This window comes from Gymnoscopelus microlampas (genome assembly GCF_963454915.1).
Source record: "Gymnoscopelus microlampas genome assembly, chromosome: 1".
NCBI lineage: Eukaryota > Metazoa > Chordata > Actinopteri > Myctophiformes > Myctophidae > Gymnoscopelus > Gymnoscopelus microlampas.
Window position 1 is genome coordinate 49,184,842 of NC_139962.1, and position 18,285 is coordinate 49,203,126.

The 18,285-nt window shown below is 41.0% G+C and overlaps 2 protein-coding genes across 4 annotated transcripts in view; one reads left to right on the forward strand and one right to left on the reverse strand.

Moving 5' to 3' along the window:
* phkb (phosphorylase kinase, beta) overlaps positions 1–17,496 on the reverse strand; it is a 131,907-nt gene extending 114,411 nt beyond the window's left edge. For 2 of the 3 annotated variants that reach the window (XM_084044494.1, XM_084044495.1), the window contains exons 1-3: positions 17,388–17,496; positions 11,820–11,906; positions 1,362–1,500 (exon numbers count right to left, since the gene is read on the reverse strand). In XM_084044494.1, the coding sequence (XP_083900620.1) occupies positions 1,362–1,500; positions 11,820–11,906; positions 17,388–17,451 (290 nt within the window). In that variant the 5' untranslated portion in view covers positions 17,452–17,496. Of the gene's footprint in view, positions 1–1,361; positions 1,501–11,819; positions 11,907–14,824; positions 14,928–17,387 lie in introns of those variants that run through there. The other variant, XM_084044496.1, reaches the window with a different exon arrangement.
* Positions 17,497–17,967: 471 nt separating this feature from the next.
* itfg1 (integrin alpha FG-GAP repeat containing 1) overlaps positions 17,968–18,285 on the forward strand; it is a 170,561-nt gene continuing 170,243 nt past the window's right edge. The window contains exon 1 of the mRNA XM_084067064.1: positions 17,968–18,183. Within this exon, the coding sequence (XP_083923190.1) occupies positions 18,006–18,183 (178 nt within the window). The 5' untranslated portion in view covers positions 17,968–18,005. The remainder of the gene's footprint in view (positions 18,184–18,285) is intronic.

The following is an 18,285-nucleotide window of genomic DNA, read 5'->3' on the forward strand; positions in this document are numbered from 1 at the left end:
GATTGTTGAACACATGCTCAAAGCTAGTGGTTCTGGTGCCCTGATCCAACCAGTAGGAGTCACTGTGGTGCAGTGACAAAGTGCAGAGTCCCATGACAGTTCCCCACCCACGAACACCGACCGACCGTGTTGGTTGGAGCGCCCGGCCAAAAGCTTGAGGCACCCTGGAAAGAACCGAGGCCCAGTGGTGGTGGGCGAAGTGATTTAACCCTCCGTCACCCACCCGGATGCCTGCAGCTCATTTTGTTGAGAATGCCTTTTTTCTAAGAAACTAGTTTGTTCTCAGCGTGTTGCTAACACAGTTTCTGGGAGATGGAATCAAGGACACTTAATGAAAAGTGCTTGTTCGGTGATTTGAAACAATGGCCCACTGTGTTTTCATCAAACTACACAGAGGCACAGGATGGCTCTACGCGCCTATGTGTGTGTGAGAGAGCGAGCATGTGCACGTGCACGTGTGTGTTTGTGTGTGTGTGTGTGCTGTACCTCTGTGTACTGTATGTCAGTGATTCTCAACCTGTGGGCGGGGGCCCACCGGTGCGCCATGAGGATATCGCAAGTGGGTCCCCAAATAATAGGCAAAAATGCCTTTTAATGATGAAATAACATTAATACAAAAAAGAAAAGTCAAACAAATGTCACAGTATATATTTTTTCTTCTTTAAAACCTTGAAAAAAGAGTTTTCATTGTGATAGAGATAATTAGGAACTTAAAGTATACTATGTCAGTTTCATTGATCAAAGCCGGAACACAATCTATTCATTGATCATTTAAATAAACGTGCTCTGAAAATGCACACGGCCCACCTATCTGACCGCATAACACGGCAGCCGTGTTAAGTGGTCATGAGTCTTCTATGAGTGAATCTATTTCATTATTGCTATTTACACGAGTTCTTCGCTGAACACACAATGCACTTTTGGTTTAACTTCCTATATTTGGTCCTCTATAAAGTCTGATTGCATTCACACCTGTAACAAACCGGACCATGGTTCACTTGGAAGCGGACCGAGTTTGGACTTTTCAGGCGGACCATGGTCCGCACCAGAGTTCGAATGCACGTCCACACCTCTTCAAACGAACCGGACCAACTAAGTAAGAGGACCATGGTCCCTTTTAAACGAACCAAACAGTGAACGAGCTCTAAAACATCATAAACTTGGGATTGTGTGAGTGACCTTAGTATTGCTGGCTGATCAAAGTGAAAAAAGCAAATAAGCTAAATATGTGCCTGTCTCCTACATGTACCTTATCTTCCATAGAAGACATGTTGAATTCTATAGAAGAGAGGTGTGCGTGCACGTGCGTGTGTATGTGTGCGTGCGTGCGTGCGTGCGTGCATGCGTGCGTGTACACTCACCTGTAGGCCAGGGCTAGAGCCCAGGCCCCAGCAGCGCAGTACAGACAGTCCCTGACCTTGGCCTCCTTGCAAGAGGTGTGGGTCTTGACGGGGAACAGGCCGGTGGTGGGGCTCTGGTAGTTCAAAATGGTGGTTTTCACTACAGAGAGAGCAGAGACAGAAGGTACAGTGAAACACAAAGCGCTTTTTTTTGAGTGGAGGGGTGCTTTGTATTGATATCATGATGTCCGTAACGTACGCACGCAGCCTCTATTGACGCGCTGTGTGTTCGAACCAATCAGCCGTTGCTGTGCTCGAAAGTCCGGCCATCTATGTTATTAGCACAAATATCTTAGCTGAAACAATAGTAAACATGCACTTCTCATGGTTGTGGTAATGCTTAAACCCGGGTTGTCAGACACAGTCAGGAGGATCAAAAGAGCAGCGCTCCTCTCCATAAGTTGAACCGTATCGTTTCCAGCTTGAAGCGCCCAGGGCGCTGTGCCAATGAGCATGATGCTCGGGCGCTGGGAAGAGGAGCGCTTCAGTGCGTCTTTACCATAGAAAAGCATGGCAGACTGGCGCTGCCAGCTCAAAAGGCGTCCTGAGTCCTGCAGGGCTACTGTATATACTAGAACCCCTCCCTTTATCCCTCTAACATCAAAACTATTTACCAAAAACAGCAAAAGCAGCTCTATAAGCTCACAACGTATCACAATGCGATGTGTTGTGAGCTTGTACATCTGCAATTGTTTTGACGAACGTTCACCCCGAGAATAGGTACGCTATGGTTGATGTGGTTCACTATTCCAAATAAGGTCCATTGCCGTGTACGATGTGGTGTTGTGCTATTATTCTCATTCACTGCGTTTGAAATCCTCATAGGCTACATCAGCGTTTCTCAAAGTGGGTGCCGTGCCCCCCAGGGTGCCGTGACACAATTCCAGGGGTGCCGCAGAATAATTGGATAATATTTGGAATTTATCAATTACTTCAGTTTAACCACTTACACCCTCTATATTTAGTCAAATAGACCTGAGTTGGACTGCACACGCTGTGTTCTTTTTCGATCTACACCAAATCTCTGGCATTTGGCGATGCTGAGGTTCAAGTAGCTCAATGTCAAGTAGTTATTTTCAATCTATCCTAATGTAAACGGATCTTCTCTCTTTCCTCGTGACATACTGTAGCTTAGTGGGAAAGATTTACATATTTTCATAACGGTAATATGACATAAATGTAAGGTGCTGTAAAGTAACAATGTCATTCAGCGGTGCTGTGAAGGAAAAACTAAATTACAGGGGTGCCCTGAGCCAAAAGAAGTTTGAGAACCACTGGTACAGGCTTCATAAATATTGAATATCCTCAGGGCCTTAGCCCTATCAGCCCAATGCTGTAGGTTGAGGGCTGATCCAGCGAGTCTTGAATTTAGAAAACTTAGCAACGATAAATGCCAGTTGATCATTTGTTTATGCCATACTCATAGCCTCATTTATTCACAAAGTTAAAATGTATTCACAAAGTTAACCTTGGTGTCCGTCGATGAGGAACTGCCTGGGGCGCCCCGGTAGATCATAACGCGCTACGACACATTGAGAGCTGTAGAACGGCTATTTTCAAAAAGAATCTAGAAAAAAAAACATACAACACAAATCTTGTATTCCTGGGGTTCCTGGCACAAAATATTTTCAGATGGGGGTCTGCGTCCAAATACAGTTTGGGGGGGTCCTTGACCTGAAAACAAATTTGATAACCACTGCCAGATAATCAGAATATACGTACATAAAAGAGACTGATACTCGCTACTTTACCATTGTGAATAAGTTGCGTACAGATAGGCGGGATACTAAGCTCATGCACATACGTACATGTTCAATTTTGATTGTGAATTTATAAATTGAGAATTGTGTACAGGTGCGTGTGCACAGTTTTATATATCTAAATAAACGTGGAATCCCCACACAGTTCTGCAAATGAGCCCTCTGAGGAGTTTAAGACTTACATCCGCTGTCTAGTCTAATTGTAACCACATCTATTACATTTTGTTGCCGTCGGGTGGAAACCTTGCATGTCTGAAGCCGTTCCTTTTTTAATGTTTATCTTAAAAACATTTTAAAGCAGTGAAAATAGTAGATGAACAAGCTCACAACGTGTCGCATTGTGAGCTTGTTGATCTGAAATGTTCACTACTTTTGGCGTCACTCTTGTATTTTACAACAACAAACAACAAAGTTGAAATATGGAGATACATGGTTTCTGCCCGACAACAACAATTTGCATCCAACAGCAGCTCAATAAGTGCTTAGTGGTCTCTGTTGCATCAAGCTTATATCTTTATTCCCAGGCCTGCAGGATACATCTATTAATTTCTATATTTCGGTAACTTGTGTATATTTCTTAAACTCAATTTTCTGTGCGTAAGCAAAAGTGAAGTAGCTAACACAGCAAAATTGAATTTTGTGCCCCAATCTGACAAATGTGAACTAGACATGTTTATTGAAGAAACTTAATAAACAAAAGTCTAACCAACCAGTCTTCTTTGTTTTCGTGAAAATGTGTACGCAGAAAATATATATTCATTCAGTGTCAAGTTCCCTGCATGTGGCTGCCGTGTGTGTGGGAACATAGGACCCTGCCCTGGGAACATAGGACCCTGCCCTGGGAACATAGGACCCTGGGAACATAGGATAAAGAGAGAAGCATAAATAGTTGGATTTAGTTTGGAGAAGTGCTACTTCTCTATACGGTTACATGCCCATACAACTGTGGTAGGCAGTTGACCTACTTTCTAAGCCAGATGTTAAGTCACATATTTGGCTTAGGTGACTTTTTTTGTTATTGCTCTTTACCATTTTTTTCTCCCGAATTTAGTCGTTATGCCAATTAATTCCTCCCCACACACATTTCTAAGTTAACTGCCAGTGAGGAGTCCCCACCGGGAGGACGTAGAGCCTCCATCCTATTCCTTTCGCCCAACACTCCCTGCTGACAGGCTTCGCCCCCAGTCCACAGGAGTACATGCAACTACATCTAATATAAATCTGGTGTGGTAAGTCAAAACAATTTATATTCGAAACAAGTCACGCATGCATGCATGCATGCATGCACGCACGCACACACACACACACGCACACGCACACGCGCACACGCACACGCACACGCACACGCACACGCACACATACACACACATCCAGGTGTGCGCACGCACACAGAATACATTTACGTCCATTTTTCACCGCAAACAACGGCATCAACCTGTATGAAGGAGGCATCAACTACATGAATAGTTTGGTGCGAAATATTCGTCTGCACATTTTCGTAATGTTTATCCATCACACCTCCAGTGTGTTAAGACCTTTATATTTACTGGTATGATGGATGCTATTAACTGCGGTAAGTAGACACGATCAACTAAGAGGCAGCAAGTTCGTTTGAGTTCATGTTTAGCACTGTCAGGGAAGACGGAAAAAAAATAGTGATGAAATGCCTTAATGTGAATTCTGATTCTGGCTCTTAAGTTAATGTATGCAGAGAGGGCCTGGGGGGAAATTATGTATCTACCCCCACCCAACACCCACACACTGACACACACATAAATACACAGACGTGCGCGCACACACGCACACACACACACACACACACACACACACACACACACACACACACACACACACACACACACACACACACACACACACACACACACACACACACACACACACACACACACACACACACACACACTCTCTCCTACCGAGGTCCTCTCACTGATGAGTAATCTGTCTGAACTGAGCACTTCATTTGTCAAAAGCACATTATACCAGTCTAATGAAGAGGGCATCCATTTTACACCGCTATTTATTACAGTGGGGAAGGAAGGAAACAAGAGATTGAGAGAGAGGGAGAGAGAGTGTGTGTGTGTGTGTGTGTGTGTGTGTGTGTGTGTGTGTGTGTGTGTGTGTGTGTGTGTGTGTGTGTGTGTGTCGGGGGGCGGGTGTACGGGTCAATTGAAAGAGGCAGAATCATAGGTAGTGAGATAAAGAATCGAGAGAATTAGGAATTAATAAACCTGTCAGCTGGTCCTCCCAGGTACTGAGTGTGTGCACGCACGCACGCACACACACACACACACACACACACACACACACACACACACACACACACACACACACACACACACACACACACACACACACACACACACACACACACACACACACACACACACACACACACACACACACACACACACAGTTTACCAACCTTGCAGAGGGCAAAGGGTTATCCATTGCCTTGCATTCCTTAACCCCTAGTTAGATTAACATGTGTGTCTTATCTTAAAACATCTATAACCCAATAATAACAACCACAACCTGTCAAACACATCAAATGACCCCATTTTATCAACTCCAACACTGAAACATTGCATTTATTTTGATAACAATGTCCTTGCGAGGACATCTGGTTTCTAACATGGTTAATAAGATGCATACATGTTTCACACGTGCATTACTCTTCATGAGCACGTTCCATTTATACCAGAACCCCTCTGCTTATAACCCAAATTGTACGCCTCCCCCCGCCACACACAAACGCAAACAAAATTGTCTGATCAACGTATATTAATTCATATTTAGCAGACATGAGTGCTCATCTTGGATTGTAGGCAGTGAATGCACACGTCCACGCACGCACACGAGCGCACACACACACACACACACACACACACACACACACACACACACACACACACACACACACACCCACACACACACACACACACAATCCCTCAGGCTCCGGTGGACAGGTTTCATATGTTCACCAGTAATAGGACAGTGCCTTTGGGTGTAGGTTAATTTTGGCTACAGCTACATTAGTGCCGTTATGTGAAAGCTATGCCATGTTGGACATCATGTCCCATAAAAAGGAGAAGTTCCCCCTGAATAAGAGTAAGGCTTTACAACCTCACACCCACACCGTTCCCACAAGGACATTTTCTTGCCACCAAGGGTGCTTGGGGACCTTTTTGCACCATTGGGTGCACACAAACCACATCATGCATCACTACATAATGTGCAGATACATATGAAAGGACCTCAATGGAAATAAGCCGCTGGCTTTCTTGCGTTTTATCCTTTTGATAATGGTGTGACAATATATGTATTTTACACTATGTTTATTATCAAAGAGGTCAAAGTCACAGTAAAACATTTCAGCTATGTTCTGTTGTTATTCATTTAGGATTATTATTTTCTTTTTTAAGAGCATTGGAGAGACACACACAACCACGTGGCCCAAATGTATACTTATATGTTACAGTTCATGTAGGAAATCAGTAAGACCAAGTAAGGTGCGCTCGAGACTGAGTGAGCGGGAGGCTTTGATGTTGCCGCAGTACAAAACAAGCGCTCTGCCCCGTTTCTAAGCGACCGGTCCCCGCGAGCTTTTCGCAGCCGGCTAAACTCGAACGACGAACACTGACTGTCCACTATAAAACGCAGATGGCGAATAAACAACCAATCGGATGGGCGGTCTCAGAACTTTTCCTCGGAACCTGTGCACCTCCGACTCTCTGAAGTATAGTTCGGAAAGCCTGGCCGAACCCCGACGTCGGAAGGAGTATGTATTGCGCTTAAGCCCCACCCGTTGTCGACTCACACCGGAAGAATTTGTGCTCCTTTCTCGATCTTACTGATTTCCTACATGAATTTTAACATAGCCTATATATATCTTATATCACTGTGAAGGTAATTAACCTACAAGACAGAGCAGAATAAAGCACAAATGGAAGAAGACAGCTCATTGAAGGCCAGGGGTGGTTAGGGCTTACTTTACAATCTATAGAACCACCTCACACCACCCGCCAAATCTTCCTCCTATTCTAATTCAATATCCAAAGGTCAAGGGAATCCCTGAGCTATGTTCTCCACCCACAAACAAACTCACCCAACCTCCTGATAACCCCATCTCAACTCCTCAGACGGCTGCAACTAATTCAGCCATTTATTCTGCAACTTGTCATTTATTCCAAAGCAAGATTGACTCATCTACATGCAGCTCCCCCATCCATGTCCTTCACATGGATTAACCCATTCAATTAGATTTATTTTGGCTATTTTTGAAAAAAACAATTGTGAAAATGTGTGCAAATCTTTTAATATATACAGTACATTTTTAACTCATATCTTTGCTTCTGCATGGGGGTCCCTGGAACAAAATATTTTGAGGTGGGGGTCCGCGGCCAAATACATATTGCCGGCCTGAAGCAAAAATTTTAGTAAAAAATGTTCGCTTTAAAAAACATATATTCAAAAGGTTTGCACACATTTTCACGATTTAAAAAAAATAAATACAAGCTCGTAGCATGGCACTTGGTGCTGTGCTAGAGCTTGTAGATCTGCTATTTATTTTTTCTACAAGCTCGTAGCACGGCACCAAGTGCCATGCTCGTAGCATGGCACTTGGTGCCGTGCTACGAGCTTGTACTTATTTTTTTAAATTGAAAAAGGTCTTTCTCAATGTCCCCTGCTGCCTCAATCCCAGTAAATGATGAATGTGTACCACAAAGATTTATATCATCTCTAAAATACAGGCAAATTGTATTTTACTAGTAAAAAGGAGTTTAGTTTCATCCACTCTTATAGCCATGCTGCTTGGTGCTCAACTTGAAGTTTAATCTTCTATGAGAGCAGAATGCAGAGGACTCATAATCAATTAAGACACACAGCAGGAAACAATGATGGCCTCAAATATGCTTCAGTCTCAAAGGACCAGACCCATGCCATCGCTCCCCTGGATGCAAATCAACTGTTGTTGGGAGTTACTTTCTGCCTTATCATCATCTATCAAGTTAATGTCCCACTAAATCAACAGCTAATGTCTCACAAGCAAACAGTCTGCTCCTTAAAATGGGCCATTTCACCACCCCACTGAAATGAACCCAGGAATACAGCATGATAGAAGATGAGAAAGGAGGAAAAAGGGCAGAGAGAGAGAGAGAGAGAGAGAGAGAGAGAGAGAGAGAGAGAGAGAGAGAGAGAGAGAGGCAGGCAGAGAGAGGCAGAGAGAGATAGATAGGCAAACTAAGATTCCCCAAATTTCAACATTTTCAAAAACAGTAAAAATAGCTAATCTACATGATCCCAACACGTCACAATGCGACACACTATGAGCTTGTTGATCGCCTACAGTATGTCCGCTTTAAATCGTAAAACTAAGTATATATGGTTTGAGTGGTTATGAAACAACATTACATTATTTTCCCCACAAACAAATCCTAAGAAATGAAGAAAAAAAAAAGAAAGTGAAAAAATATCATTCTTGTTTCCCCCGTCCCTTAATGGGTGTAATCCAGACGGCAGGGTGATGGCCTTCTGCCTCCAGACTTATCAAGGAACCGGCTGAGTCAATGGAGTGTGGAGGCATTACCACATAAATAAGAAAACCAGAGAGAGAAGAGGAGGGGAGAGGAGGGGAGGTAGATAAAGAAAAGAAGAAAAAAAGGCTAGAGAGAAACAGGAGTGTGGAGAAAGATTGAGTCTCTCATGCACTCTTTCAGCGAGTGCGTGAGAAAGAGAGACGTGAGAGACAGAGAGAGAAAGTAGAATTGAGGAACTGTGAGAGAAGGGTAGCCATCCAACACGCTTATCTCAATAAAGAAGCCATAGACTATGCTATTGGCGTCAGTGGTGGAAAGTAACTACGTACATGCACTGCACTTAAATACAATTTTGAGGTATTCCTTTATTTCACAGTATTATGAGTATTTCTGATTTTCAATACTTTTACTTCTATTCCACTACATCTCAGAGGCAAATGTTGTACTTCTACTCAACTACAATTATTTGAATACTTTAGTTACTAGTTACTTTGTAGATTTTGATTGTGATAACAAGACATACATTAACCACTTAAGCCCTATACTTCAGCTATTTGAAAATAGCAGATCTATAAGCTCACAACCCGTTGTGAGCGTATAGTACACTTCCTCAAGAAAACAAAACATTTCTACATTATGGCATTGATACTTTAACTTAAGTAAAAAAAAAAGTGAGTACTTTTTGACACTGACAGCAGACATACAGTAGACTAATGCTATTGCCGTTAGCTACTTCATGACAAAACGTCACACTTCGAAAAGCTGTTATTTGGTCAGACTTGTCATTGTCTCCGTTCCCTGCTCATTGTGACAGCTGACAGAAAGCAGGTATTGGCTCACAGGCCTGGGCGACAGCGATAACAATGTTGGGGCTTTTGTTCCCAGCTGGCGCCTACGACCGACGAGGAAACACACCAATTAAGCAAGAACACATCAGTGTGGCAATTTAACAGCTATTGCAATCTAACAGACACTTCTCCATCATGACAGACACTTCTCCATCAGCTTAGCTGATGCTGGAGACAATGGCGCGGTCCAGGGGTGACATTATTTCTCTTGTCAGAAGCAGGCAGTTAGCACCTTCCTGTTTCTCTTAAAAAAAACAGGATTTTTGCATTGGATTTTTTTTTAATTAAAGCCGGAAATAAGATCTGTGGCAAATACAAGTTCATGATACTTACATGTTTTGTGCCACAAGAAAATCTTGACAAATGGACACCCGTTTTATGATTTCTGACTCTGACTAAAATGCGATCACCAGAAGTATGTACTGTTGCTAACAAACTGCTTAGAATCGTAACGTGTTGTACATCCTTGTAGATCTGCTATTTTTACTATACTTGAAATAGGGCTTAAGTGGTTCATTCATCATGTACTTTTTTCCCTTTCTCGAAATGTAGTGGAGTCAAAAGTACGATATTTGTCTTTGAAATGTAGTGCATGTCCAAAAATACAAATACTCAAGTAAAGCACACTCAAGTACAGTACTAAAGTAAATGCAATTAGTTACTGGCTACCAATGGCTGCAACCCCACTTCCCCACATTTTACAAACAAATGGCCAGAGTCTGGGTACCGAACAGACACACAGAGGCCGCCAGTAGATCAATAAACCCACACAGATATTGCACTAGAAACAAACACGCGCACGCGCGCACACACACACACACACACACACACACACACACACACACACACACACACACACACACACACACACACACACACACACACACACACACACACACACACACACACACACACACACACACGTCTATCTATGACACTTTCAAATAAGAAATTCTACATAAAATGTAGGGTGACCAAACATCCCAGAAACGGTGGGAGAGTCCCCAAATACTGGCTAATCACGAATCCTGTCTGTTTGTACCAAAAAACAGAGTTTTGATTAGTATTAACTTAATAAAGTAGCTACAGTAGCATACATGAATTCTGGCTGTTGTAGTATTTTTAGCCATGTACAATAGTGCAGTGATTTGAACTGAACAACTACTTGACGGCACGACGGCGACACATACTGTAGCTAACGTTGTTGAATTAAATAATGTACCCTGGGAAAATAAACCATCCATCACTGGCATGGAGCCTTCCAGGCTCTTTTCCTGTTTTGTTTTCTATTATGGTTAAAGTTGCAGTCGTGAGGACAGGGGAATTGTAGCTGCAAGCAGCCACAGGGAAGAGGACAAGCAGAGGCACCACACTGATGAAATTAATACAAATAATTTCATGAAATGGATAATAATTTATCACTATCACATATAACACAGCCTTTGTGTTTATTTTTTCCTAATAAAGGTCCTTACATACCGGGGCGATTTTTTCGTGCGAATAATGCGTTTTTTTAAAAAACCTTATAAAGTCAATGGCTCCGTACATGGAGCGAAAAAGCGAAGCGAAAAAGCGTCTTTTAATTATTCGGAACGAGTCCGAATTTTGCGTATATTCGCTATATTCGCCGGTATGTAAGGACCTTAACAGTTGACTTCATGAATAAGAATTGAATAGTTTTGACTTTCACATGTTTTACTGTCCATTGACAGTGAATGTAAAGCACTCGTGGTCACAGCCCTTCAACTCCTCTATCCCGGCCTCAGTAAACTAGGATCACCTAGGAGAACCTAGCATCAGTCTAATCAATATACGATCAAAAGATTATCTGTACATTGAAACTATAGGATACCGGGTAAACAATGGACCTAGCATCTGTTTAAATAACACACTACTGTACCTAAATTACATTTCAACATGGTTATCAGGATAAACAAGCCTGATGAAAATGGCACTACAGGTTTCTCCATTACTGTACAATATGTGACATACAGAGCCATTAGAGTGTTGTTTTCCATACTTTAACTTCAACTTTAACTCTTAGCTCCTATATGCACCGCAGCCCTCTCAAACCTCTGGGCACACTGTCCTGCAGTCGTGCAGAATAATCTAAGCATAGTTTCTCCAACTCACATAGATGGAGAAAGCTATATATTCCTGGCTTCTGACATTGCCAGTGGATTTTTACGGCTTTCAGGCTTTCAAGTGGGAAAGGGTGGCCTTTCATGCTTTTCAAAAAGTGAGTTTCTTTACCGGCATTGTAGTGGCGGTCCAATTTCTCCCAGAGAGGCTCATCCTCGCGGTGCAGAATGGACAGCTTGAGAGGTTCATAGATGGACCCTGATGATGAGGGACACATAGAAAACGTTAGGAACACCTAGTTCCTACATCCTCCTTTCCCCATCTGTACAGCGCTGCTTATTGAAGGTGTAACAATGTGGTAGTGATATATATATATATATATATATATATATATATATATATATATATGGCCGCGGATCCCCATCTGAAAATGTTTTTCTGACAGGGACCCCCAAAAAATAGCAGATGTACAAGCTTGCAGCGTGGCACAAAGTGACGCACAGTGAGCTTGTTTATCTGCTATTTTTGAATAGCCAATGTATAAAATAATGGATAAAGGGGTTAAAATGATTGTGATGCTGTATTCACACATTTTGCTGTGGACCCCCTGGAACCACCTCAAAGACCCCTGGGGGTCCCTTCCCCGGACCGCACTTTGAGAACCACAGGTGTAAATTCAATAAATACGATTACTCAAGTGCTGTACTCAAGTACAGTTTGAGGCATTCTTTTTTACTTTACTTGAGTATTTCCAATTTTCAGTACTTTCACTTCTACACTTTGTACTATTTTGATTACTATTACGAAACATAACATTAACCACTTCAGCCCTATATAGTATATACTGTATGCTTCGGCTATTTGAAAATAGCTGATCTACAACCTCACAATGTGTCGTGACTCGTGAGCTTGATGTGCTTTTTTCAAAAGATGTTGTATACATTTTGGATAGTTGTGTGAAATGGGACATTATTTTACCTTTGGTACTTTAAGTATATTGTTTTGATGCCAATACTTTTACTCAAGTAAATTCAAACTACCAGACAAAACGTTTTTACATGGTGTATAATTTGTATCATTCCATAAGTACCTACCAGTAAGCATAAGCAGAGCAGAGCCATAAGCATAAGCTACAAAAAATATAGCACCTTTCTGTATATTTCCTATATTCATTTGGTGCTGCTGTATCATTTCCTCCAGTCATTACTCAAATCGTATTAATTACTTACCTACACATGAGGTCTGAGGTGAGGAGTTTAATGAAAACAAATCAAATTTCTAACATTTTTATCATCCATTTTGGAATCCCCAATGAATGCAAAAGAAAACACATGAAACCAAATGGACCTGTAAGGGTCCATTTGGTTCCACCAGTACACCCACTGTGTCAAATCAACACGGAGGATTTCAGTTTTACAGAATAAATAATTCCACACAACAAGATCATCAGTCATCACCATGCTTCATGTTGCATTTAGTCTTTTCAAAGTCAAGGCAAAGTCACACAGAGAGCAACACTTACTGTACAGAACACACAAGGAGACACATCAGGACCTGAACTCAAATCGCTGTTGTCGGGCAGAAACCTCATATCTACATATTTCAACTTTTTATGCTTTTTTCATAAATGGATGTCCTACTTCGTCGTACAGGAGAGTCAAACAAAAGAAGCAAAAATAGCCGATCTACCTGTAGATCGGCTATTTTCCAATAGACACAGATTGTTTATCATTTCCTAAAAAGTTCATGTTTTGGACATACAAGGTTTCTTTCCACCGACAATGACGGGCCAGTGGATATTCCCCCATCATCTGCCTCAGTGCTGGGGGGGGGGGGGGGGGGGGGTGTCTGAAGGAAACCCCCTCTATTTTCAGACACTTTTAACTTTGGGCGAGATTTACATTTTAATAGGTTCGACCTTGGGTCAGTACCTCAGGTACTGAGAACATTCACGTCCTCGCCTAAATTTGCATAATTTCCATCAGCTTTTAAAGTTGTGGGGACAAAGACAATCCACATCTTTCTCTTTTTTTCCCAAGTCCAATATTGTAATTTGTGAATATGAACTCTTGGCTGTTTTGAAACGGTCTCATTACAGATTTGATTCTGACTGGCAAGCCTCTAAATGTAATACAGAGTGACATGAGTCCCTATTATTATGAATAAAGAAACATAATCACCTACTGTATGAGTGCTGCCTTCATTTTAATTCAAGGTGGACTCTTTTATGGTTTCATACTGCAGATAGGATAATTTAACGTGCTATTATCACATTTATTTAAAATAAAATATAAACCTCACACTAGATTCTAATAAATAATGTTCATGTCTTCTTCACAATCTTAGTGAGGACAGCCCTGTCCGTCTATCCAAAGATAAAGAGCATTAACCATGGATGTGGATTTAGAAAATGATAGAAAAGTGATAATCATTCATTGATATATAAGGTCATTGAAAGTGCTTCATAGATTCACCCATCACCGTTGTTCAGAACCATTTAACCACTTTAACCCTGGCCTTCCAATTTGGAGCATGTCATCATAGGCAAAAATTAATTTAAACATTCTCGCAAAAAAAAAGGGAATTTCCCTTTAGGGTAGTGAATAAGATGCTGCCTTTCCAGGCAGGACATCAGGGTTCGAATACCGGCCGTTACACAAGCTCACAATGTGTTGTTGTGATTAGGGCTGTCACAATTACACATTTATGTTGATGATTAATTGTCAGTCACATAATAATTGTGATTAACAATTTAATTGTGTTTTTGGCGTTAATTAAAAAAAGAAATTGCACAGGGCAGATATGACAAATACCTTAAATATACAAAGAAATGACTGACATTTAATAATTTTATACTTTCCAAAACATTGCAGAAATAGCTGATCTACAAGCTTACAACGCGTCACAAAGTGACATTTTGTAAGCTTGTAGAACTATTTCTGCTATTTTTTGAAAACGTAGATTATGACGATTATGCAAGATAATTGTGATTATCTCAAATCATTGCGATTAGGCAATTATGTAATAATTCTGACAGGCCTAGGTGTGATGCGTTGTGAGCTCGTTTATCGGCTATTTTTTTTAAAATATTGACTTTTCTGTAGCTCAGTGGTTCAGTGGTTAAAGGGCATTATAGACGTGGCTGATGATCCCTCAGAAATCCTTCCGGTACTTACCAAATCTACGAAGTTTCCGTTGTTTGGAAAGCTCTGCATCTGAGCTGGCCATTCTCATAAGTTGAAGTTAAGGGCAATCGTCTCTCAGCTAAATTACAATTCTACGGCAATTAACAAGAACGTGTTAGTAGCAGGGTTTGAGTTTAGACAGGCAGGAATCAACAATTAATTGGAATGAAGTGTGCAGATTACCCCAAAAAAAGCATGCAGCAAATCACAAGTGAGGATAACATTTTATTTTTCTCATTAGAAGGATGAACACATATGAATATTGAATTACCATATTGTGGCTTGCATGAATAATAATGAATGAAAACACATTTGTAATGTTTACTGTACATTTAGATGACTGTAGCTATTTGGTACTTGGCGTACAACAACCAGTTTATTAGGCTATATTAAGTTCACAGAGAACTATGGGGAAAATACTGAATGGTTTTGTTGATGCTGTCACAGGAAAACTTTGTGAATTTGATATTATTTCCTCCCTTTTGTATTCATTTTAATTGAATGTTTACAGAATTCATTGAATAGCTAAATATTTTATGACAAGTCTACAACAAAAGTAAAAAGAAAATTGCATAACTCCTACAAAAAGAGAAAATACCAGTCAAACTGCTTTTAAGAGGAGATAATGTTTTCATGTAACAACAGCTATTATGGAAACAGTTTGTAGAGTAGAAGATTTCAGATTTGAATCACTTTAGATTAAGCATGGTTTACAATTATGATAGATGATAGCCCTAGAATGGCTATGAAATTGTGATACTACATACATTTCAAATATTCCATATATAGCTTGAGGAACCAAATAGAACAGGGCACCACTTCTCCATTGAACTCGATGGACACGGCCCCCCTGTTCTATTCGGTCGCCCTATTACTTTGAATGGTGTCCTCAAGGTCGATACACACTAGACTAGATCACTCCGGCCTAAGGCTGTCACGATAACACATTTTAAGTTGACAATTAATTGTCATACAAATAATTGCGATTTACGATTTAATTGTGTTTTGGGGATTGAACACTGGAACACATTAATACAATTACATTTCTGTTTGCCTTTTACGTTTCTTAATCACATACTGCACAGGTCTGATATGACTAAATATATATTTTTTATTACTGATATATTTAATAATTTTATATTTTCTAAAACATTTTTAAATAGAGGAAATTGCTGATCTTCAAACTGTTGTAAGCTTGTAAATTTGCTATTTCCGCTTGGAAAATGTTTGAAAATGTATGAAAATGTTTCAACATGGAAAAGAGTATGTAGATTATGCTAAATAATTGTGATTATCTCAAATAATACCGATAAAGACGATTATGTAATAATTGTGACGGGCCTACTCCTACCTCCTGCATCAGTGAGTCATCTCAGCAGCATTAAAAGTTGTAGCACTCCGTTTGTACCCACTTAATAATGAATTGCTGCGACTTGCTACGATATTGTCCTCTAGTTTCATATCCATTTGAGATTTCTGGCAGAAAACATGTATAGTTAACCATATCTCCACTTTTCCATGAGTTTCACATGAAGTTAATTGTGGTTGGTGTGGGCTAAGTCGTGTGAAACTTGTGGAAAAGTTGGGATATTTGACTAAATACACGTTTTCTGCCAGAACTTTGAAATGGATATGAAACTACGATGACAATATCGGACCCCAAGTTTCAGCAATTAATTATTGGGTGAGTAAAACAGAGCGCTATCTATAATATCACAGCCATTCTAGGGCTAGATACTGTAGATGACAGCTATGGTAAATGCTTGTATTGATTAGATAATGTCACTAAAGTACAGAACAAATGACTTTATAAAACACAGAATTGTAGATGGAAAAGCAGCAGAGGTTTTGGAGGCCATGTTTTCAAATCTGAAAAGAAAGGCTGACATAAATGAACATAATGGACCATATTTAACATATTGTTGGAAATAAGTGTTCCCACTTTAACATGTTATCCTTTGGAGTTTATGTTTTTAAGTGTCTGATAGTCAATCAATCAATAATCAATCAATTAGGTTGTATACCTTGACCAAATCCAAAAACAATAGGCCAAGAACATTATGAATCCATTTTAAACTCAATTTGCACACAAACATGACGTGCGTGAAGACAGTGCAGCAGCAAAGCCAGCTTTCTCTGAAGCTCTTAAAATAGCTGCAAAGCATCTAACTGTAAACTCTGACCTTTCCATTGCTTGCTGGTTCCCTTTCTACAACAGAGCAGTGGTTCTCAAAGTTTGGGGGTCCAAGGACCCTCAGGGTTCGAGGGGGTTCCAAAATGCAATGCATGGACCCTACAGGTCTGTGACTCTGAGTCAGAGTGTGACAAATGGAACCAAATGGACCCTGAGGGTCTTTGAAATGTAAAAGTTTGAGAACCACTGCCTTCTTATACAACACCTGTCGATGCATAAACAGCATGCATGTTGAATGTTTCCATGCCTCTTACAATCAAACATATACACCCCCCCCCCCCCCCCCCCCACACACACACACACCCACACGCACACACCAACATGCGTGCTTATAATGTTGTTTAACAGGGGAATAAATACCTGATCTTTTCGACCTGGCTTTGAAATCCAGGAGTTTCTTGCCGATATCTGCCAAGCTTGCCATGTTGACACTGATGTGCCACAATGTAGCAGCTATACTACAGGCAACAACATTCAAGCAGGGAACACCAAGGATGCGTCGGTGACGTCGCGAGTCACAACCAGGGGGTTGTTTATGTTACAGTACGATTGAAGAACCAGTCAGAATGAAAAAGGAGTGCTCGTTGTCTTCGAAAAGTAGGCTATGGTCGTGACCCGTCGTGACACACGAAGCATTGCATTGTTAATTACGTCGATAGTTTGTGACGTCCCTGGTCTATCCTTGGTATCCCGTTCTCGCTGAACTGTCACTTGTGCAGCGAGGAGCAGCGCGACACTGACGCAACAAGAGGAAGCAAGTCCCTGTGTTTAATGTATTGTTCCCGTCACACGTAAATACATAAATAAGTTGTAATGTGATATTTAATGACTGTAGAAACGAAACTATTGGTCAAAAAATATATTATACGCAGACACTTCCCCTAATTAGCTGTGAAACCTGCCGTAAAGCAAAGCGTTGCTCTGCAGTATTCCGGTTCGCGTTGTTGTGAATGAAGGAAGAGGACTACAGACAGAAGGATGTGGAGGTTTAAGCTTAATTTTGGGGCTTTTATGTTGTTATTTTGGGGACCATGGGGTACTTTCTCTCTCCAGGACGTCACCACAGACCTGTTCGGACAGGACAACCACGGGACGGTGGCCGCGTTCGGAGACTTTAACTCGGATAAACAGACTGACATCTTCATCATCAGAGAACGTGAGGAGGGACTCATTGTTTTATTTACTGACTGACAGCATGGTGTTGACAATAAACATACAGTAACATGTTCACATGTTGTCTTTAGTGTTGTTGTTGTTT